This window comes from Mauremys mutica, chromosome 2 (genome assembly GCF_020497125.1).
Source record: "Mauremys mutica isolate MM-2020 ecotype Southern chromosome 2, ASM2049712v1, whole genome shotgun sequence".
NCBI lineage: Eukaryota > Metazoa > Chordata > Testudines > Geoemydidae > Mauremys > Mauremys mutica.
Window position 1 is genome coordinate 83,893,019 of NC_059073.1, and position 22,494 is coordinate 83,915,512.

At 41.5% G+C, this 22,494-nt stretch overlaps 2 protein-coding genes across 14 annotated transcripts in view; one reads left to right on the forward strand and one right to left on the reverse strand.

Moving 5' to 3' along the window:
- TMEM241 (transmembrane protein 241) overlaps positions 1-22,494 on the forward strand; it is a 142,769-nt gene that overhangs the window by 109,693 nt on the left and 10,582 nt on the right. Inside the window, exons 16-17 of one of the 11 annotated variants that reach the window (XM_045003313.1) lie at positions 12,245-12,341; positions 14,023-14,143. The exons of 7 other annotated variants lie outside the window; for them this stretch is intronic. In XM_045003313.1, the coding sequence (XP_044859248.1) occupies positions 12,245-12,310 (66 nt within the window). In that variant the 3' untranslated portion in view covers positions 12,311-12,341; positions 14,023-14,143. Of the gene's footprint in view, positions 1-12,244; positions 12,342-14,022; positions 14,144-16,288; positions 16,385-22,494 lie in introns of those variants that run through there. 3 more of the 11 variants (XR_006576587.1, XR_006576588.1, XM_045003311.1) reach the window with 3 other exon arrangements.
- The window catches only part of CABLES1 (Cdk5 and Abl enzyme substrate 1), a 113,160-nt gene that overhangs the window by 2,664 nt on the left and 88,002 nt on the right, over positions 1-22,494 (reverse strand). For all 3 annotated transcript variants that reach the window (XM_045003305.1, XM_045003304.1, XM_045003306.1), the window contains 5 exons: positions 22,341-22,440; positions 20,509-20,665; positions 19,343-19,446; positions 3,697-3,803; positions 2,371-2,578 (listed from right to left, as the gene is read on the reverse strand). In XM_045003305.1, coding sequence (XP_044859240.1) covers positions 2,371-2,578; positions 3,697-3,803; positions 19,343-19,446; positions 20,509-20,665; positions 22,341-22,440 — 676 coding nt within the window. The remainder of the gene's footprint in view (positions 1-2,370; positions 2,579-3,696; positions 3,804-19,342; positions 19,447-20,508; positions 20,666-22,340; positions 22,441-22,494) is intronic.

The window sequence follows — 22,494 nt, forward strand, 5'->3', positions numbered from 1 at the left end:
GATCTTGCTAGCCATGGAACAGATTTGGGTTGGCCTTTGCGTCATGGGAGAATGCCAGGAGCTGTGCCACCAGTGCAGAGGCCATCTGTAACTTCAGTCCCTATGCACTCCTGAGTGCAGGGACTGCTCCTCTGGTAGTGCTCCAGCAGGCACAAGCCATTCCAAAAGCGGCAGAGAAGAAGCGGGGGGGCCCAACGGCCTGTATCTTCTCTCTACTGGTTAAAAGAGCTGGCTGGCCATGAGTGGAAGAGCAAACTCGGGCTCCCTTTGGGAGTGCACAATGCCTCCCAGAACTGTCCCCGAGGCAATGTGGCTCTGCACCATCACTTGGGCCTGTGCCTAATAGGTACACTCTAGTTTCTCAAATCGGAACACTATATTTTTTTTTCTCGTAATGACAACACTGCCTACTGAAAAAAATGTGTTCCTACTAAACTGATCTGAACATGCCACTCAGGAGCTGTGCATGTCAAGCGGTCAAACTGGTCAGTAGGCAACCAGCTACCAGAACCAACAAATTATACTAATTTCTTACTAGAAGGCCGGTTTGTTCACTTCACGAAACACACCTCGACAAGTGGGTTTTTTTTAATAAGCCAAAGATGATGCACAAGTGGCATTTTCATTCATTCCATTTTTCTTTTAGCAGAAAAACTAAATCTGGTTTTCTTCCAGTGACTATTGAGTTATGAACAACTATCAAATCAGGCTCTGAGGGAGGTAAGGCACAACTGCTCTCACACACTCCCTCTCAAGAGCTTGACACAAATGGTAGGGACTTCCCTAACACAATAACCACATCTGCCAGATGATTTATTAATTACATCTATTCACAAGAGGGGGTCCTCAGCTGGTGACTGTGGTTTTTTTGTTGTGATTTGAGACGGTATGTTGTACTACACTATTGTGGGAAGAAAAGGGAATTTTTAAAAAAATGATTCCCATATTAATATTAGATCTGTTTGAGCCTCTTAATACCTCAGAGGCACAAGGTGACATCTGCAACAATAATCGAACAGTGAAGAATGGAAGCTGAACTACCCCCAAGGGGAGAAGATACTGGTTTCATAGGTGGCTTTCTGCTATAATTTGTCTGTTCTGCTGTTTCTTTTGGACTTGTACACTAGTAGAATGAAGTCAATTGTTTTGGGGTTTGATTTTTTTTTTTCCACTTCTGACCTGCCCGTTTCACTTTTTGTTGACTCTGTGTTAGGCTATGGCTACACTTGCATTTCAAAGCGAAGCGCTAAGTGTAGTCAAAGCGCCAGCGCTGGGAGAGAGCTCTCCCAGCGCTGTCCGTACTCCACCTCCCTGTGGGGAATAACGTACAGTGCTGGGAGCCGCGCTCCCAGCGCTGGGGCTTTGACCACACTGGCGCTTTGCAGCGCCGCAATTTGCAGCGCTGGAGAGGGTGTGTTTTCACACCCTGCTGCAGTGCTGCAAATTTGCAAGTGTAGCCATGGCCTTAGACTCTTTGATGATAGCGTGAACAACCAAGCCTGAAGGGAAGCTCAGTATCTACTCAGTCAGAGGGGTAGTCGTCTGAGGACCAGATTTTCAGCTGCTGCAGCAGTCCTTTCTTTCAGCTGCCCTGAGGCTATTCTAATTTAAGTGGACTGCCAAACCAGCTCAGTGTTCCCAATCTGGCATAAAAGGCAGTTTAAGCCACTTCTTCCCCCTTGCTCCTGAATTCCCTTGGGTCAAGCACCATGTGTTGTTTGGCTGAAGCCAAGGATCTGGCCCTCAACCTCTAGTTCAGCTCTTCTGTAGTTATACAAGCTCAGCATTTAAGTAGTTGCTGGATCAGAGCCTTAGAACATTTTCTTATAGGATTGGGGGATTCTCCAACTTCTTTATCAGGCACACTATGTTGTCTTTAATGTCTCGTGGAGACCTCCCAGCCATTCATTCGCATTGATTAACCTTCCCAGCCAAGTATCAGAGGGGTAGCCATGTTAGTCTGGATCTGTAAAAAGCAACAAAGAGTCCTGTGGCTTATAGACTAACAGATGTATTGGAGCATAAACTTTCGTTGGTCAAGTGGGTATTTCACCCACAAAAGCTTATGCTCCAATACATCTGTTAGTCTATAAGGTGCCACAGGACTCTTTGTTGCTTCCCAGCCAGTTATGACTACACTGACCACGCCCTTCCTCTTGTGATCAAGTAATTTCCTTGGTGCAACTGTCATAATTGCATGTGCATGCACACACACAACGTATATTAAGGACATATTCAGTTGTTGTCTTTGAATCTGGTTTAGCAACTGGAAGCCACGAGGACTGCCAAGACCATGTTGTTATCCAGCTCTGAGAATCACAGTTTGGGAACTTCTGCTGTGGAAAACACTAGTGGCCAAAGGATACTTACATCTATAAGATGTTTAACTTCATGTTTTCTGAGGTCACTGCCAATTTTGGCTGCTAGTAGGACACATGCTCCAGCACAAAGCTTTCTGTTCTGCTTGTTTAGTTTCCCTTTGAGAGCGAGCTTCTCAAAGTAGACAAAGGCCATGGCCACAGTGGGCTCCTCAAAACCACACTCTTCTTGAGCTAGTTTGCGCATCTCTCGCTTGAGGCTGAGGAAAGAGAACACAGAGACAGACATGCTGTGTGAGCTGACCCAGAATTCACAGATTAAAGCAAGAGACGCATTCTTTTAAAACAACTTTCTGATGAGGGACTTTCATGAGCAAGCAAACAGGAGGTGGGTGGGTGTGGGAATGCAATTTACATGGTTGGTATTTTCTGTTTCTATTTGCTATTATCTAATATAAATCAAATCCCCCAATAAATATTCACTCTGGCGTTTCAGCTATGAGAAGCAAATCACTAAAAATGATGTAGCAGAACCATTAAGATACACGTGCCTTACTGAATAGCTGTGCTCAAATTATTGTAATCATTGTCCTGTCCTTTCCTCTTTCCCCCTTTCTGTCGGATACTTTTCGTATCCTGTCACATTTAATTGGTAAACTCTTCAAACTACTCCAGTACTGCTTCCCTAGTTACTTCTGCAAAGCATCAAGTACACTCTGGGGACATGCAAATAATAATAATTTGAAGGTTCAAAGGAAAGTGTTTCCCTCTTAAATGAGCAGCTCCTTCAGCTGCATCCGACGGTGAAGTCATAATTCTATCCTGCTGTGTTGGAAATAGTGGTATAAGCACCAATTCCATATTACATCTTCACTGCAACGCTGAATAGAAGGGAAACCCTATCTATAAAATGGTAAGTGCTGGGTAATATCTATCACAGTCTGTTATCTCAACGTTTCCTAACCCGATCCTACCTTGTAGCTGCATTATTCGGGTACACACAGAATCTAATCTCCCCTTTCCTCAAAGTCTGACTAAGCTTTTAGTACCATGAGCTCTGAGATTTTCTGTCCATGTCATGGACCTCATAATATAGTGGCTGTTCAGCTCACATCCACCATCCCTTTGGGTTTTTTTTTTTTAAACTTGCAAGAATGCTATATCCAGAAACAGACTCTCCGACTTTCCTATCTTATTTACTCCGCTCACAAGTCAAAGCAAGCGCCTGATTTATTCTGTGCCTTTGAAGGTCATTGTTTCTGAAAATCAATTACTATTGTGATTTCCTTAATGTACAATGGCAACAACAATTCCACTAAAATGTGAGTGTAGTTGCATGCTGTGGCAGGTTTAAATCACGTGTCATTCTGCACAGTACCTTCTTATTTTACTGAGGGTTAACTTGATGTGAGGGAACTTCTCCTTGAAGGTCTCATTCATGTCCTTTTTGAGGTCTGATGGCTTCACATAGTCAATTACTGTAGTCTGCAGCAGATCAGTAGAAATGGATTAGTTATCATAATCTCTAACCGATCACTCCAAAAAACCAAATGGTGACTTGTATGTCAGTCTTGGGGAAATAATCTGAATTACCAAAACAGAGTTTGTGGTTGCTCTGTCAGAACAAGTGAACTGAACTCTAGAATGATGACTGCTCAGAGCAAACAACCACAAATCGCTATATTAGTAAAATACATGTTAAGATCATTTTTCAAATGACATGTTGAAAACGAGTTCCAAATATGTGGGTGGATGGAGCCCAGTTAATAAGTATTCTTGTTAGGACAAAGCAAAGACCTAGGTCATTACAGTAATTGATTTAATGAACTTGAATTTTGTGTGCATGGCTCTATTCAGTTCTGAAGCACACTGCTGATTTTCTTTCAAGTTTAACTATTTTGCCTTTTCAGAATTTGCACCAAAAGTACCCTTTTGAAGTCTGTGTTGTAACTGTATTTTATTAAAAATGTATATCCCATCTTTCTTTAAATATACACATTCATAAGCCTAAATGGCAGGGAATTCAATGTAATATGAGGTTGCATAACTTCGCTTAGAGTGCTAGTAAGCAGGTAAAAAAAATGTTTAGTCAATCTACATAATCTTAAGAATATCTTTGAGACAGCTTCATTTTGGTGAGATCCCTATGTGACAGAAAAGAACTCCTGACTATTGAGGGGGATGCCACAGTGTTATCTGCTATCTAGAAAACTGCCTCTTGCTCTCCTGTCTTGAAGATCTTCCCACTACTTTGTTGGCCAAAAATTGCCAAATCAGTAATGCTCAAACATTCATGTTGGAAAAGTACAGAGATTTCCTGATTATTTTTTTAAACTGTTTTCACTTGAAGAATAGACATGATTGAGAGAAACTCTGCCCCACAATTGCATGAGTTAATGAATGGCTGGTCCTGAGCGGCCAGTCTCATTATTTGCTCTCAAAGTCAAGTATAGAAACGTATAAGTACAAAACATACAATCCAGGGCATGCATCTGTTGTGAGAAAACTGTACTTTGGTTGCTACAGATACTTGGCCTCCTGCCTGATTACCTCACCAAGGTATCACTTATGTATTATTCCACGAAGCGTGTCCTGTCTGCCTCCCAATCAAGACAGTGGTAACATATCTTTTCTAATTCCTGTTTTTGTTATAAGACAGATTAATCTTTGGCTTCCTCCCCAGACAATGCTAAGGGGGGAAAAGGTGCACAACAGGTAAGCACCACTGGCAGGCACAATTGGTAAACCTGTTTTGGTTCTCACAGCCCATGAGGATTATTTAAAAGACTAAGCCTAGCAGTATTCTATCCTTATGGAAGCCTAAACCAGCTGAAGAGGAGTATAAGTTTGGGTTAATTTCAGATAACTAACAAGTGGTATGGGGGAAAATGTAATTAGCCTTTTATTTCTAATCAGCTATTCATATAGAGGGCAACATGACAATCCTAGAAAAAGCCATGCATGCCCTTCTGGTCTCACTACACTTTCTAAAGTAGAAAGGAGGGGAGCAAGAAGTAATCTTTCCTGCCTTTGTTTAGAAGCTATAAAGGAGGAATAAGGTATAGATACAGGAACTAAAAAGAAAAAGCACATTGAGAAGTCTTCCAATTACCCCTCCCCCACAAACACCTCCTGCACACATTCTCCCTTAAATCCCCACCACTCAACTTGCAAAGGGCAGTATTTTGGAAGATAAGAGTTACCATAGTGAAGCTAAGCAACTGATTATGCATTTTTAGTGCAAACCCTTACAGATGGGCTGGTGTTAGTGCATTTGAAATGGTAGCTATTTACCCTGGCAGGCAATTGTCCATTCAGGTAGATGGAGAAAGCATAACAGAAACCTGCAATCACCTTGAGAACCGTGCACACATTCATTGCAGGATGTGTGCCTGTATGGCATGTTAAGCCAATCTTGAGTTTTTCTGCATGCCCAACAAATGAGACAAGTTACGAGGGAGGTTCTAGGCCAACACACAGCTTTAGCATCTAACCAAATTGCCAGCAAGATGGATCTAAAGAAACAAATCAAATAAATCTTCTATGTCTATCCCTGCCCCCTTTGTGTACATACCATAGCTTAATTCTGGGACACCAGAGCTTAAACATCTCATTGTTTGAAAAGTTACTGCCTGAATTGTATGCCTCATCTGTACCATAAGGCGTCTGCTATGCTGACCTTCCATAAAGTGCCACAGATGCGTAATGTGCTGGCCCAGTTGGGAACATGCCCATTCTATTATTAATAGATTGTAAGGTGAGAAAACACCCTTATTTTCCTCTAGTCTGACCTCCTGCATAGAATATTACCAAGTGCTCCCTGCATCAAGCCCATAACTTGTTTGAGCTATAGCAGATCTTTTAGAAAGACATCAAAATCTTGCTTTTAAAGATTTTAAGTAACAGAATACACCACATCCCTAGTAAGCTGATCCAAAGACTAATTGCACTCACTGTTTAAAAATGTGCATCTTATTTCTTATCGGACTTTGTCTACCTTCAGCTTCCGGCCATTGATCCATGCCTGGATAAAAGTGAGGTGTGAGTAGCACTGCAAAGAGGGGAGAGAAATCCTAGAAGCAGCCAAGCCAGGGGAGAAGGCTGAACTTTCTTATTGCTTTTAGTTAATGAAGTCAGTAGAGAGCGGAGTTTTGGACTCTGCACAGTATGCAGACTTAATTTGAGAACAGGTTGAGGGGACCCACTCACCAGAACCTTCTTTTATAAGCCTTGTCAGCTATGCCCCAGGAACACACTTTTATTTTCTATATGGCACACTTTATACAAAGAAAACAAAAGCCAAATACATCCAAATATGATATAATACTTGACAATTTTCAGTCTTTCATCTGATCTCAATGGGAGTCCTTCCACGGACATTTGGATCAGGCCCAAACTGCTTAGAGAATTAAGTGTGACCCACAACCATTTGAGGGAGATATTATACCCATTTTACAGCCAGGAAAAATTAGGTAGAGAGTATAAGTAACTTGTGCATGGTTACTCAGTAAGTCAGAGCAGGATAGGTGATAGAGCCCAGAATTCCTGATTCTCTTTGCTTTAATCATGAGAGTTGATTGTCGAAAATAACATAGTTCAGCACTAAATAATAATATACTTGGGTTGAGGTCAGGATTCCCTGACCCTCTTCACTAAGGGGACTGAGGGTTGTGCATAATTTGCTTAGAACAGTAGGTTTTAGTTGCTCCCAACTTCTAGTTTGGAAGTGTGGCTCATGGGGATTCCAGACCCCACCATGACTGCTCAGATCCAGATGGAGCACTGCTTGCTTGAACCCATAGATTCTGTGGACCAGGGTACCCTATTGAATGAAGAAGGTAGCACAGGGCCAAATTTTCCTCAAAAGTTACATTTTCTCTGGCCACCTCTGCAGAACAGAACTGTATTGACAAATCATACCCTCAGTGTTTTTGACTCCTTCAATTGCTGAAGAGCAGATTGCCAATAATCATTTAACTTTCATTCTTTAATTGCCAAAACTAAGTACTCGAGGATAGATGGGTAGCTACTCAGCTTTAAAATTGGATACAGAAAAAACACCTTATACCATCAAATGAGACTTGCCAATCTTGCTCAGTCAATAAGAAAAAGCCCAGAAAATTGTTCCTTCAAGCTGGACATTGATCACAATCATTAAATCATCAGGATGAAAACCAGCGAGTGCCATCCCTAAGTAGGATAACAGGATACTATCACCACATTCAACAAATAGTACTGGCTCCACTAGCTCTCTCAGTTTTTCAGTGCCATGATAGATAACAAAACTAACTACCCTTCAGAATTAAAATTGCAGAACTCCTTCTCGGCCATCGCTTCACATCTAAGGGGACTCTGCACTCAGGGGATTTAGCCACATGGGAGAGTAGACCGCAATACAGCTATATCCATATGCCAGGAGTTCTGTCAGAGAGGGCCAGCGGTAAACCATGGCTGGACTACAGAGCAGTCTGCTGATGGGGACTTCTGAGAGAGATGCTGAATAGCATTCCCACTTCTACCCAATCAGCAATTCAGCTGGACTCTCCACCATTGGGACCTTACTGTCTGGGTTCTGCTGCAAGAACAAAGGGATGGAAAATGCAATTTTAAAGTATAGACTGAGGTCCTGATTACCAAAGCGCACACACCTGGTACGCTATTTATTTGATACTGCTCCAGTAGTGCAATGAGAATTTCCAAGCGAATCCACATGTTCCATAGAATCTCTATGGACAGAAATTTCATGCTCTAGTAAAAATATAACATTAGGGATCTATTATCGACCACCTGACCAGGACAGTAATAGTGATGATGAAATGCTAAGGGAAATTAGAGAGGCTATCAAAATTAAGAACCCAATAATAGTGGGGGATTTCAATTATCCCCATATTGACTGGGAACATTTCACTTCAGGACGAAATGCAGAGATAAAATTTCTTGATACTTTAAATGACTGCTTCATGGAGCAGCTGGTACGGGAACCCACAAGGGGAGAGGCAACTCTAGATTTAATCCTGAGTGGAGCGCAGGAGCTGGTCCAAGAGGTAACTATAGCAGGACCGCTTGGAAATAGTGACCATAATACAATAGCATTCAACATCCCTGTGGTGGGAAGAACACCTCAACTGCCCAACACTGTGGCATTTAATTTCAAAAGGGGGAACTATACAAAAATGAGGGGGTTAGTTAGACAAAAGTTAAAAGGTACAGTGACTAAAGTGAAATCCCTGCAAGTTGCATGGGCCCTTTTTAAAGACACCATAATAGAGGCCCAACTTCAAGGTATACCCCAAATTAAGAAAAACAGTAAAAGAACTAAAAAAGAGCCACCGTGGCTTAACAACCATGTAAAAGAAGCAGTGAGAGATAAAAAGACTTCCTTTAAAAAGTGGAAGTCAAATCCTAGTGAGGCAAATAGAAAGGAGCACAAACACTGCCAACTTAAGTGCAAGAGTGTAATAAGAAAAGCCAAAGAGGAGTTTGAAGAACGGCTAGCCAAAAACTCCAAAGGTAATAACAAAATGTTTTTTAAGTACATCAGAAGCAGGAAGCCTGCTAAACAACCAGTGGGGCCCCTTGACGATCGAAATACAAAAGGAGCGCTTAAAGACGAAAAAGTCATTGAGGAGAAACTAAATGGATTCTTTGCTTCAGTCTTCACAGTTGAGGATGTTAGGGAGATTCCCAAACTTGAGCTGGCTTTTGTAGGTGACAAATCTGAGGAACTGTCACAGATTGAAGTGTCACTAGAGGAGGTTTTGGAATTAATTGATAAACTCAACATTAACAAGTCACCGGGATCCGATGGCATTCACCCAAGAGTTCTGAAAGAACTCAAATGTGAAGTTGCGGAACTATTAACTAAGGTTTGTAACCTGTCCTTTAAATCGGCATCGGTACCCAATGACTGGAAGTTAGCTAATGTAACGCCAATATTTAAAAAGGGCTCTAGAGGTGATCCCGGCAATTACAGACCGGTAAGTCTAACGTCGGTACCGGGCAAATTTATTTTTAACTATTGTTTCGACTAAATTGTCAGACACATAGAAAAACAAACTGTTGAGCAATAGTCAACATGGTTTCTGTAAAGGGAAATCGTGTCTTACTAATCTATTAGAGTTCTTTGAAGGGGTCAACAAACATGTGGACAAGGGGGATCCGGTGTCCACGTTTGTTGTGGATTTAGACTTCCAGAAAGCCTTTGACAAGGTCCCTCACCAAAGGCTCTTATGTAAATTAAGCTGTCATGGGATAAAAGGGAAGGTCCTTTCATGGATTGAGAACTGGTTAAAGGACAGGGAACAAAGGGTAGGAATTAATGGTAAATTCTCAGAATGGAGAGGGGCAACTAGTGGTGTTCCCCAAGGGTCAGTCCTAGGACCAATCCTATTCAATTTATTCATAAATGATCTGGAGAAAGGGGTAAACAGTGAGGTGGCAAAGTTTGCAGATGATACTAAACTACTCAAGATAGTTAAGACCAAAGCAGATTGTGCAGAACTTCAAAAAGATCTCACAAAACTAAGTGATTGGGCAACAAAATGGCAAATGAAATTTAATGTGGATAAATGTAAAGAAATGCACATTGGAAAAAATAACCCCAACTATACATACAACATGATGGGGTCTAATTTAGCTACAACGAGTCAGGAAAAAGATCTTGGAGTCATCGTGGATAGTTCTCTGAAGATGTCCACGCAGTGCGCAGAGGCGGTCAAAAAAGCAAACAGGATGTTAGGAATCATTAAAAAGGGGATAGAGAATAAGACTGAGAATATATTATTGCCCTTATGTAAATCCATGGTACGCCCACATCTCGAATACTGTGTACAGATGTGGTCTCCTCACTTCAAAAAAGATATTCTAGCACTAGAAAAGGTTCAGAAAAGGGCAACTAAAATGATTAGGGGTTTAGAGAGGGTCCCATACGAGGAAAGATTAAAGAGGCTAGGACTCTTCAGCTTGGAAAAGAGAAGACTAAGGGGGGATATGATAGAGGTATATAAAATCATGAGTGATGTTGAGAAAGTGGATAAGGAAAAGTTATTTACTTATTCCCATAATACAAGAACTAGGGGTCACCAAATGAAATTAATAGGCAGCAGGTTTAAAACAAATAAAAGGACGTTCTTCTTCACGCAGCGCACAGTCAACTTGTGGAACTCCTTACCTGAGGAGGTTGTGAAGGCTAGGACTATAACATTGTTTAAAAGGGGACTGGATAAATTCATGGTGGCTAAGTCCATAAATGGCTATTAGCCAGGATGGGTAAGAATGGTGTCCCTAGCCTCTGTTCGTCAGAGGATGGAGATGGATGGCAGGAGAGAAATCACTTGATCATTGCCTGTTAGGTTCACTCCCTCTGGGGCACCTGGCATTGGCCACTGTCGGTAGACAGATACTGGGCTAGCTGGACCTTTGGTCTGACCCGGTACGGCCGTTCTTATGTTCAAGGTACAGATGTTTAAGGCCCATCTAATGAAAGACGTGTTTAGATCAGCGGTTCTCAAAATACGGGGTGTGCCTCCAAAGGGAGGCACGACCTGTGTTTGTTCCTTCTTTCTTTTCTTTTGCTCTGACTGTCAGCCCCGGGTGGCAGGGGATTGTGCAGAAGGGCCATGCACATCTGGAAGGTGTGGGGAGAGGATAAAGGGGACAGCCAGAGCCCCCTGCCTGGGCTTTTCTCCCCCACTCAATCCCTCACTGGGAGGCAGCTCGGGCTCTCCTTCCCCACCGCTCAGTCCCGCACCTGGGCTCAGGCTCTCCTTCCTCCCAACCCAAATCCCTCACATGGATGTGCCGGTGAGGCTCCCGCTGTCAGCCCCAGGGTGGCAGCAGCAGCGCAGAAGTAATGGTGGCGCTAAGTCTGCTGTGAAAAGAGTTACTTCTGCGCTGCTGCTGACGTGGTGCTGCCTTCAGAGCTGGGTCCCCGGCCAGCAGCCGCTGCTCTCCACTCTGGCTGGACAGCAGTATATGTACTTGTGTGGAGGCATAAACAGCTACCAATATGCAGAAGGGGAGTGTGATCAAATAAGTTTGAGAGCCACTGGCTTAGATAGTCAATAGTTTTAGAGGCAAAACCCCGACACGCAATAGTAATAGAGGCCATACAGTGGAATCAGAAGCAGGTTGTGGGGCACACAGTGGGGAATGGTAGCAATGAGTAAAAGGAAAGAGGAAAGAAAGGATGCAAAAAGGAAGAAGTTGAATTTTCTGCAGTTTCAAATATATGTGGTGAGAGGAGGCTAGACACGTTTCTCAGAGAACTTTTTAGAGAAACAACCAATCTTGAATGCCTGAAGTTTCACCCTACCTCTGATCCAGGCTCTGCCTCGGCTAGGATTCTGATCAATACTGATGTTCCAGCACATTCCCCCACAACAGGATAGATAATTCTTCTAAGCAAAACACACTGCTGCACTATGTGGATTGTGTTGCTATCTAATATCAAAGCATCCTCTTCTTTCTTGCTACTTCCCTATTCGGGATCAGCGACTTTTATAGCCTTCTTCCAAAACTCATGATAGTAGGCTATGCATTTGTGCTGATTGGTCTTTCCACTGATATTGATTCCATATACCAAGTTTTTGGTCTTCCCATTTGGTTGTCTTCTGTCCACAATCATTTCACGAGCCACCCTAGCATCATAACTCTTGGGGCTCTGCTGGACGTGTTCATACCAACATAACCTAGGCTCCCTTAACTTGTCTTCAACTGGGGCAACCTGTATTAGGTCCCTCATTTCATTTTTCTCCCATGGAGTGTCCAACCATCTGACCACCTCAACATCTTCATTTCCCTGGTGGAGAGCATACTAATTTCCTTCCTTGTATCTGGTCAAGTCTCTGTTCTGTACATTAAGATGGGTTGAATTACAGTTTTATACACTCAATTTTTTTATCTTTATCGGCATCTTTTTGTCACAGAAACTGGGGTCAGCTCCCACCATTTGTACCAAGCAGCTGTACTACAACGCCAGGCATCACTCATGAGGACACCATCATCAGCAACCACTGACCCTAGGTATTTAAATTGTTTCCCTCTTCTAACCTCTCACCATAAAGAATGTCACAGGCACAGTTCTTCTCCCTCAGTTTTCAGAGCCTCGGTCTTACAACAAAAAGAACAGGCGTACTTGTGGCACCTTAGAGACTAACAAATTTATTTGAGCATAAGCTTTCGTGGGCTACAGCCCACTTCATCGGATGCATATAATGGAACATATAAGAAGAGTGTGTGTGTATATGTATACACATACAGAGAAGATGCCATACCAGCTCTAAGAGGCTAATTAATTAAGATGACCTGTTATCAGCAGGAAAAAAACTTGTAGTGATAATCAAGATGGTCAATTACAGACAGTTGACAAGAGGTGTAAGGATAGTTATCATAAGGAAATAGATTCAAGCAGTGTAATGACTCAACCATTCCCAGTCTCTATTCAAGCCAGAGTTAATGGTATCTAATTTGCAAATCAATTCAAACTCATGTAAAGTGACATATTAGCATTAGAAATTGATACAAAAAAAAATCAAACCAGTGCAATGAAAATGATGTAAATTCCTGAAAGCAATTTTAAAGCTCACTTCATTGGTCTGAGTGGAAAAACAAAGGCCCAAGTATTATAGAAGAGTCCATTCAAGCTCTAGATACTATCAAACTAGATTTTTTTAACTGCAGGTTTTGGCAACATACATGAACCACTCAAACATCTCTCTCGTGGTTTATGTTGCACCAGAAAAAAAAATTGCATGTGTTGTAGAGCAGTGGTTCTCAACCAAGGGTCTAGGGCCCACTGGGGGGGGCGCAAGCAGGTTTCAGGGGGCCTGCCAAAATAAACCAGAGAGCAGGGCTGGTGTTAGACTCACTGGCGTCTGGGACTGAAGCCTGAGCCCCACCACCTTAGGTTGAAGCCGAAGCTCAAGCAATTTAGCTTTGCAGGCTCCCTGTTGTGTGGGGCCCCAGGCAGTTGTCCTGCTTGCTACCCCCTAATGCCAGCCCTGGCCTTTAATCTACTGCATATGCAGAAAAAGAGTTGTTGTGGCACAGGTGGACCATGGAGTTTTTATAGCATGGTAGGGGGACCCCAGAAAGAAAAAGATTGAGAACCCTGGTGTAGAGTTTTTCTTTTTCTCTGCCTGTGCATAATGTGTTTTGGTTACGTTCTTAGTTTCAGTACTGTCCCTGTTCAGAAGAATGGAAATAGTTAGGAGAAAGACAGGAACAATCAGAGGGGCCAGTGAATGTACACAAACCTGGAGTGCAGTGTTGATGGGTCTCTAGCAGAGGAGCTGCCATTTTTTTCTGACGCTACTGTAGCTATTATTTTGGTGCACTTAAAGAATTTTTCAGACTCTGCAAGAAATACTATTTTTTGATAGGTCAAAGAAGGATGTTACCACTTATTTTAGCATGATTTATTCTACCTCCTCCCTAAAATAGAATATTTCATTTATATTTAAGTACAAAATTTACTTTGTGGTGCCTTAGTAATTTGAAAAGACACATTTTCAGCATGGAGGATGGGGAGTTAGCTACATGACTCCCTTTCAAAGTAAGAGACTTTACAGGGATGATTTTCAGTCTTTGAAAATCAACAGGAATTAAGCACTTACCATCTGTGCCTTTGAAAATCTTCCCCTACAAGGCGAAGTTTGAGCATCACTTTACAAATTTGCCTTACAATTGCATCTTTCTCCTTAAGGTTGAGCTTCTCCCCCAGGTCCCATCCTGCAAAGCACTGAGGGCCTCCAGCCAATGAGCCTAATTCTATAAATCAAGGATAGCTTAAGTGTAACCAAGAGCGACACTACTATAAAGCCAATGTAAGTATGATCAGAATCGGACTCAACAGGAGTTGAGGACACTCCATGCCAAACAAGATCAAGCGCCAAACCCACATATTTCAGTGTAAAAACAAAACAGGGGTCAGGAGTCTCTCATATCTTGAGCCAAATCCCAGTCTTTTACTAGGGCAAAATTCCCCTTGACTTCAGTGTTTTACTCCAGTAAGGCTATGGCCCATATGATTTAAATCAGAAAACTAGAATTACAAGAACAATGTACAAGCCTATAATTATATTTTGAAGTTAGTGAAGCCATTGAGACTTACACCCGCTCAGGATCTGGCCCAATTTGTGTAAAATTCCCCTTTGTTCAGATCATCTCGTCACCTTCCCTCTCTCGCTCCCTCTATTAATTGATCTTCACGTCCATAAAAGGGGGAAAATTCTACAAGCCTGCAGCTGCTAAACTCTAATGATAAACGCCTGCCAACTAATAAAACTTTAATTAAAAACCCGAGCTGAACCCATACTGAACAAAATGTCCATCGCTGACACCAGGGTCACCCTCAGCTCCTCCCACTTCTGCACTTGTGAAAAGCAGTAATTAAAGCTGCATTCCATTCAGGACTGCAAACGGATTGGAATCAGTACATAGTAGGTCTGCAACTGCTGTGGTCACTTTGCAGTGGTCTGTTAATATTAAAATGGCTATGCAGGTTCAGAAAACTGCATGTTTATCTCTGAGCTCCAGCTAAAATTTGCTTTAACAGCAGCATATGGTGATTTGTAGACAAAACATTTTGGAGGAAGAAAGTTAACTGGAAACAATTATGCAACCAAACTAACAGACCCTGATTCTGTGCCCACTCATGGTGATATAAATTAGGAGTAACTCCACTGAAGCTGATGGAGTTACAACAGTTTTACGCTGTTCTAAGAGAAATCAGTATCTTTGGAATCACATCGGCATCTTCAGAAGCCACTCACTCACTCTCTAGGGTGGAGCCAGTGTTCTGCAAATCCAGAACAAAATTATGAAGAAGATGAAATTGTCATCTATTAGAACAGCACCTTCCGATTGCAAGCAAAATGCCCTTCAAAGACACTTACCAGTCAAATTCTCCTTGCTTTGTTCTAGAGTGGAACTATACTATTAAGACATTATAGACTAGCATAACAAAACACAAGAGTTTTGGGAATGGTTTTGGAATGTATAACTTTACCCATGTGAGTAGTGCCATTGACTTATGTGGGGCTGCTCATGTGAGTAAAGTTACAGAAGCACTCATGACTTCAGTCCTACAGATATTTAAGTCTGGGTTTACAGGATGGCATAATCTGAATATCAGTGTGGATTCCAATACTATTGGCCATATAACAGGATAGCAGAAAATATTTTATCTGGCATTCTACCTAGAAAATGCCAGCATCCATCAGTATGCAACACTCTGGAAGACTCTAGTTTAATAGCTCTAAACCCCATTTCCGATCTTAAGAGCAGTTTATACCCACTGTCATCACTTTAATCAAAAATAACCCTCCAGGGTCAATGTGCGTAATGGTCAATAGTGTTCCTCCTCACATTATTCTAGTGTTCCTTTTAGATGTTTGGAACCCTCCCACTGTCTGATGAAGGTAGGAACCCCCACTCCTTTCATCAGGGAACAGGGGGTAGAGCCAGCAGGAGCTAGAGCAGCACAGGCTGCTTGCAGAAAACAGCAGCTACCTAAGGTGCATGGGGAAGGAGAGAATGATCCTGTGTCCCCCTGGAAAAGAATCTTGGATAGTCTTGGGGGTGGGAGGGTAAAGGGAGGGAGAGAGGACAGAGATAAGGAGTGAATGGAAGGTGTGAAAGAAGAGCAGGGAAGTGTGTGTGTGTAAGTGTAAAAGAGACAGGGAGCCCCTGAGGAGCTGATCACCTTCTCCTTGCTATCAAGGTGATATGTAGTTAGCCTGTTTCTATTCTTTTTCCAGCAATCTTTTGATTTGCTGCTAGAAGACAGAGGGGCTATAGGGTATAGGAAGTAGTGTAGTTGAGGGTAAACCTGAGTAAACCGAGTTTACCCACTTCTCATTTGGGAATATGGAATTTAATTTAGGTTAAGTTACCTCCTACTTTTCTTTTTTAACACTACGCCACTAGGCCTGGGCACCTTTTCACCACCAGCCTTGTCTCTCACATAGACCTTTGAGTGGTGGGGAAGAGAAGATGACAGAGAAGTGCCAGGAGAAGAAGTGTCAACTTTTCCCTGAAAATGTCCTGCTGCCTGACCTTTAAAGGTAGGAATCCTGCCTGAGTGCTCCAGTGGCTCTGGTGGTGTACTGAGAGGCCATGTCAGTCCCTTAGGTATCCAGGTCTCAAATTTGTAAGGCTTGACCTATCAGAACGAATGTCCCAAATTAGGCTTGGCTGCAGAGAGTCAATGCAGTCATCACAGAATTGGTGTGATATCCTTTCTTCAACTCACACTGCCAAGCAAGCAGCTGAAGTCTGTGCTACTGTAGCTTCTAAACAGTCTTCAGTGCTAGCATCACATAAACAGTCCTGCAGTAATCCTGTTTATTGATTTGGTATTTATAATTGTGGCAAGGCCATCATTAGACGAACAGGTGCAATCATCACCATTTACAGATTTGTGTATAAAGGCACTTTTGGGTACCTGTATTAGCAGATATTCAAGAGCATCTCCAAATTGTGAGCCTCTTGGACATAAATTAGGTGAATCCCTCCAAAATAATTCTACATGCGTCACTTGGCATCACCTCTTTCTTGTCTAGAATGAGCTTCAGCCACAGTCTATAACTCTGCTAGGCACTAGGAGATAACACACTGCTCATTCTTGAAGAGACTGAGCTGTATATCAGCTGCATGCTGTATTACACCCAGACTGTCTCCCCGTTTCACACAGTGGCTTCAGAAATGTAAAGCAGCAAGTAGCAGAATACTTGCAGAACTCTGAAGATGAACTGTCCTGCATCAACCTTTGCTGTTTAGTTTATCAAAAAGAAGACCGACAGGTGACTTAATTATGGTGGATACTTACCTGGGTACTTTCATAATTAGAAAATACTGGGTACTAAATGCCTCTTTAATCTCACAGAGAAAAGTATAACAAGGAGCAATGGCTGGAAGTTAAAGCCAGACAAATTCAATTAGAAGCAAAGTATAAGTCTTTAACGAGGATAATTAATCATTGGAACAAACGACCAAGGGAAGTCATGGATTCTCCAGCTCCTGAGGTCTTCAAATCAAAACTGGATGCTTTTCTGGAAGATCTGCTTTCAAGAGCATGCACAAGAGGGGACAAGCAGGGATACAGCCCCCACAATCAGTGGGGGCACAGAACTCTGGATGCCGGGGGAGAGCGAGCCCCTCCTAATGTGGCCAAATTTTTTCCCATGCACGCCCCTGTCTGCTTTAGTCAAACACAAGTTAATTGGGTTCAATGCAAGGATAGTGGAATGAAATTCTATGGCCTGCAATATACAGGAGGTCAGACTAGATGATCTAATGATCCCTCTGGCGTTAAATTCTGTGATCCTTCTAGAAGACTGAAAACCTCCAACCAATGCCATCTATCCCAACAAAGAGCCACAGGTGGGCAGCAAAATCTTGTGGCCAGCACAACTGAAGATGGATAACAAGCCTGAAAGATGCAGCATCAACATGTGACCTCTGTCCATTGCTAGACGGAAATCATCCATAAAAGAGACTACAGCAGTCTCTCTGCCATACCCGTGCCAAAGCCAGATTGAAAAGGAGGGACCAAGGAAAAAGATATCAGAGGATTCTAGATGAAACAAATGCTGCGTCTCTGCAGACTTCCCAATATCCTTATCCATGTGGGGAAGGTTAGAAACAAAGCAAGGACTGCCAAATCAGTCTCAATGGAAGATTTCTTGAGCAATGGTTTAATGATCTTTCGGTTGAGAGAAGCTGGTTTTCCTGCAGGAGGACAGGGAACATTAACAATCTCAAAACAGATCCAGTATTTTCCCCACTCAATTTCACTAGCCATGAGGTGCAAGCCAAAATACCTCTCAAGCTCCTATAGTGAAATTAGCAGGAAGTAAAGCAGAGGAGATTCTACCTTTTGTCCCTTCGAGGGACAGATCTGTCATCACAAAGGGAGCAGCGGAATTAAATCAAAGCATTCTATGCAATAGCGAGAAAACTTCTGGCAGTGAGGAGCAGACTTCGCTTCTGACTGGCGCACACAGCATGTTAATTTGAAGAAATAATGGGTGGAAAGAGAACACTTGTATCTTGTTTATTAAATAAAGACTGATAGAGGAAAAAAGAAACTTCATGCAGCACATGCTTAGCTGCTGTTGTACTAGTATCAAGAAGATCTGTTTTGAGCTAAGTCAATACTTGACCTAATAGCTTTCTGTTATGGACCAATTTTTCAGAGATATACATAGTTATAAATGTAAACTTGCCTTTTTTGGTGGGGGGCGGAGGGGTGAGTCAATTTTTTTCCTATTGTCTCTCCTTCTTTGGATGCACTGTGCATGTGTGCACACACTCTTATGTAATGCATGTTGTAAGACTGCCCCCTCAATCAAAAGATGTGCACCAAATTCTAGGAAGGATAATGTAAACTTGATGCAATTAAAAACAACTAGAAGGCTGCAGAGCCATTTGTCTTCTCACATAAAATATTGAGATGGGCAGAATTGTGAGCCTGAATTGTTACAGCTTTGGACATCATGGAAAATATATGTCTTATGTGAGTGATGGGACTTTCCTTCTTACTTTGAGACTACAAAGAGCAACCCTTGCCAAAACAGACAGCAGCCTGTATAACACCTTCAAAGAATATAAAGAACCTGCCGGAAACCAGAGTTCTGTCCTAGCGATGACAGGAATCAAAAAACACAGCGCTGTTTGGTGCAGCTTCATACAAAACTAAAAGTAACAGCTATCACATTTACACGAGAAATAAGTGCCAAGGAGAGGAAATAAAAGTAACCCACTGAAAGACGGAACAGAATAAATGCATTATTAACCGACAAGACTTACATCTAAAATGTCCATGAAATTAAGCAGTAATAAAATAACACCCACACTGACCTACTTTTACATGTCCCTTGTCATGTAGAACAAGGGATTCCAAAATGCTGCTGTTAGGCGGTATAAATGGTGTGTGATGATTTTAAGCAGGAGATTTCAAAGTCCTAAGCACTAGGATCAAAATGTATCTACTAACTACTCTATTATCAAGTGTTACTCACCATATATGAAGGAAATATTAAAACCCGCTTATGCTTGCCACATGGCCACTGAGGATCATCTAAAAGATTTGGGTCATAGTCAGTATAGTCTCCCAGGTCACTGCCTATAAAGAACATATAAAAAAAGTGATTGAACAATTAACTGCATCAAGAAATGTCTTAGACTTAACATACGCAGCAAGCAAGTTTTCAGTCAATGGACAACATTACCTCTGTCTGGGACTTCTGAAGGAACCTAAGGGAGATACCGGCAACAAAATCCTGTTGAAATTGAATAGTAGCTTGGTGCCTGCTTCTCTTAGGCCTTTGAAAATCATAAACTCTCTTGCTTGCCATTCCTTTTAAATATATAGAAGTGTCCCTTCCACAGAAGTGGGATACATTAAAGCTGTTGTGCATGTAAAGTCCCCAAGCTTCAATGACAATATAATTTGCAGAAAGATGCTGAACCTACCATTTATGAATATAATCTGTAATTCTCCAAGCTCTGAATTCACGACTCTTTGTGAATTTACATAGTGTAGTCATGAGTCATAAGTTTGCCATCTATATGTTGCCATCTTTACATTACAGTATACATACCCCTCCACACTTAGATGAGAGGTACCTGTGGTAAAATCAGATCAAGGACATGGGGGAAGTTTCAGTTTTTTTTAAATCAGCAAGTGAATATGATAAAGCAACTGCCTTGATTTTTCTCCTATTTATACGGACCTTTTGAATTGCTTCAGGTAAAATGTAAAGATATCCTAAACGTATAGTGCTTTAGCTACACTTCTGGGGGAGTGGGAGAAAAAGCCTTGTTTATTCTGATATTGAAATAAAACCTTCATTATTCATAATGCAAAAAGCCACAGGTAAGATTTTACATCTATGACTTTGATACCAACAGTGAGTGAGTGTGGTGGGTGGGAAGATGGTAATGGGCTACATTCCACAGTAATATTGTTTATTTGAGATTCTATGAACTTTAAACCAATTTGGCTAAGCAAAGTATGGGCAACTAGAAAAAGGTTTTTCCACAATCTACATCACCCGTTACTTTGGTTGGAGACTGAACTTTGCTTCGTTTAAAAAAAAATTCCCCCCAGCAAACAACAGTGTGAAGAACTTCCTATAGCAAGTGTGAGAAGGGATATTAAAATAAATAACTCCTATGAAGTTACCTGTGTCAATGCTCCCCTGCGTGCTGTTAGCTCTTGCCAAGGAAAGGCTACGATGGCTTGCATTGCGAAATTGGGAGAAGGAGGAGGTGGAGTCAATTGTGTTTCTCCGTGTTCCCAAGGCATTGGTTGGAAATAGAAACTGTGTGTAAGAAACAGTCTAGACAGAAAGAGCCAGAATAGGCACACAGTTAATCACACAACTCAGCCTTAATAGGATCCAATTGATGTGACTGGGTTTGAAATTGGGGATGCCATGCAGTGTGGCTGGCATTTACCATCAAATTCAATTTTTTGTGTTTCAGATTTTGAGTTAATCACAGATTAATACCAGCCACTTGTTTTCCTTTCAGTGTGATCAGTTCATCCATGCTGAAAAGCTTTTGCATACATGTTATGCCCTTTGTAAAAAAGTAGATACAGTATGTTATATTTACCAAATCCTAATGAAGGGCCTAATTCTAAATCCATTGAAGTCAGCTGAAAGATTCGCATTGACTTCAGTAGACTTTGGATAAGGCCTCACTTGCATTTTTTCCTCCTAGGAAAGCTGTAGCAGATTCCCACAATTTCTTTACTGAAACAGCATTCCTATATACCGGTTCTCAAGCACAACTGGGACCAGAGTGAACTATGAGCTAAGAGGTGAAAACATTATCTATCAGTTGTTTCAGGATTAAATGCTTCTGAAGCTACTTTTTAGTCCTAACATCTTAGATAGTGAGGGAGATATTAGACACTGGTATGCTGCAGGTAATCTGTTGCCTATCAACATGGAATAAAGATGAATGAAGGATTTGCAGTGAATAGTTTATTTGATTAATTTCCTTTTTTATCTACTTATCCATTTAACAGGAAACAGGTATTCTTTTCTTAAATGTATAGAGCCCTACGCGGATACAAAATTTGTATCTGCATTCGATCCACAAAAACGGTCCGCGGATACAGATATCCACAGATATAAAGCGGATCTCCACGGATTTGCAGGGCTCTACAAATGTATTTGTTATACAAAATTAATCATGGAATAATTTCAACAAATAATTTTTAGTCTGCCGATTGTTTATAAGCAGTTCATTGTGTGTACATCAAATTCAAAATGCGAGCAGTGTTTAGTTTTGATTGGGAAGACAGGTCACAGATTGTAAGATCTCTGGGGCAGGGACCATCTCTTTGCTATGTATCTGTACAATACCTAGCACAATGAGGCTGGGGCCTCTAGTCCCTACTACAATACAAATAATAATAAATAACAAAGTATTGTTTCTATTACTCCTTGGATGAGTATAACTAGTTGAACTAGGTTTTCAGCACAAATACTTGCATTTGAGTCATATATTCTCTATGCTTAAAAACTGTTTCCCCAAAGTTTCAGAATTAATATTTTTATTCTAGCAAATATTTGTGGATTTTCTGAGGCATTCACACAGCACAAAAGTAATGTTACTGCTATATTTCATGTATAAGATTCACTAAAATAAAAAGGGAAGCTGTAATGCTGCTTATTTGTAATACCACCTAACACATGATTTTCTAACACCAGTCAATACACTGTGAAGTGATCTGTTGTGGACAGAGCAGTGCTATTGGATTTACTAATCATTTGTAGTCTAATTATGACCAGAGGATGATTTCTTCAGGAAAAAACTAGTTGGTTTGCACTGACAGCTTGCGCACTTTTTTTTTAAATTCATTTTATAATAAATCAGTATGTACTGCATTGTAACCTATTCTCTTACATTATGTAGATTACAATGCAACATGTAATTTGCGCTTGGCTTTGGTTATTTTACATTTTCATCATAAAATTAGATCTAATAAACTAACATTCTTACCTTCCCATCAGCCCCTAGTTCCACACCTTCAAGACCAATTATCTCTTTTAAACACACTCCTCCAGTAGGCACACAACGTCCTCCTTCTAATTTCATATCCCTGGAAAACAGAAGCCAGTAATAAACACATTTTTCCTAAGATGGGAGCAGAAAC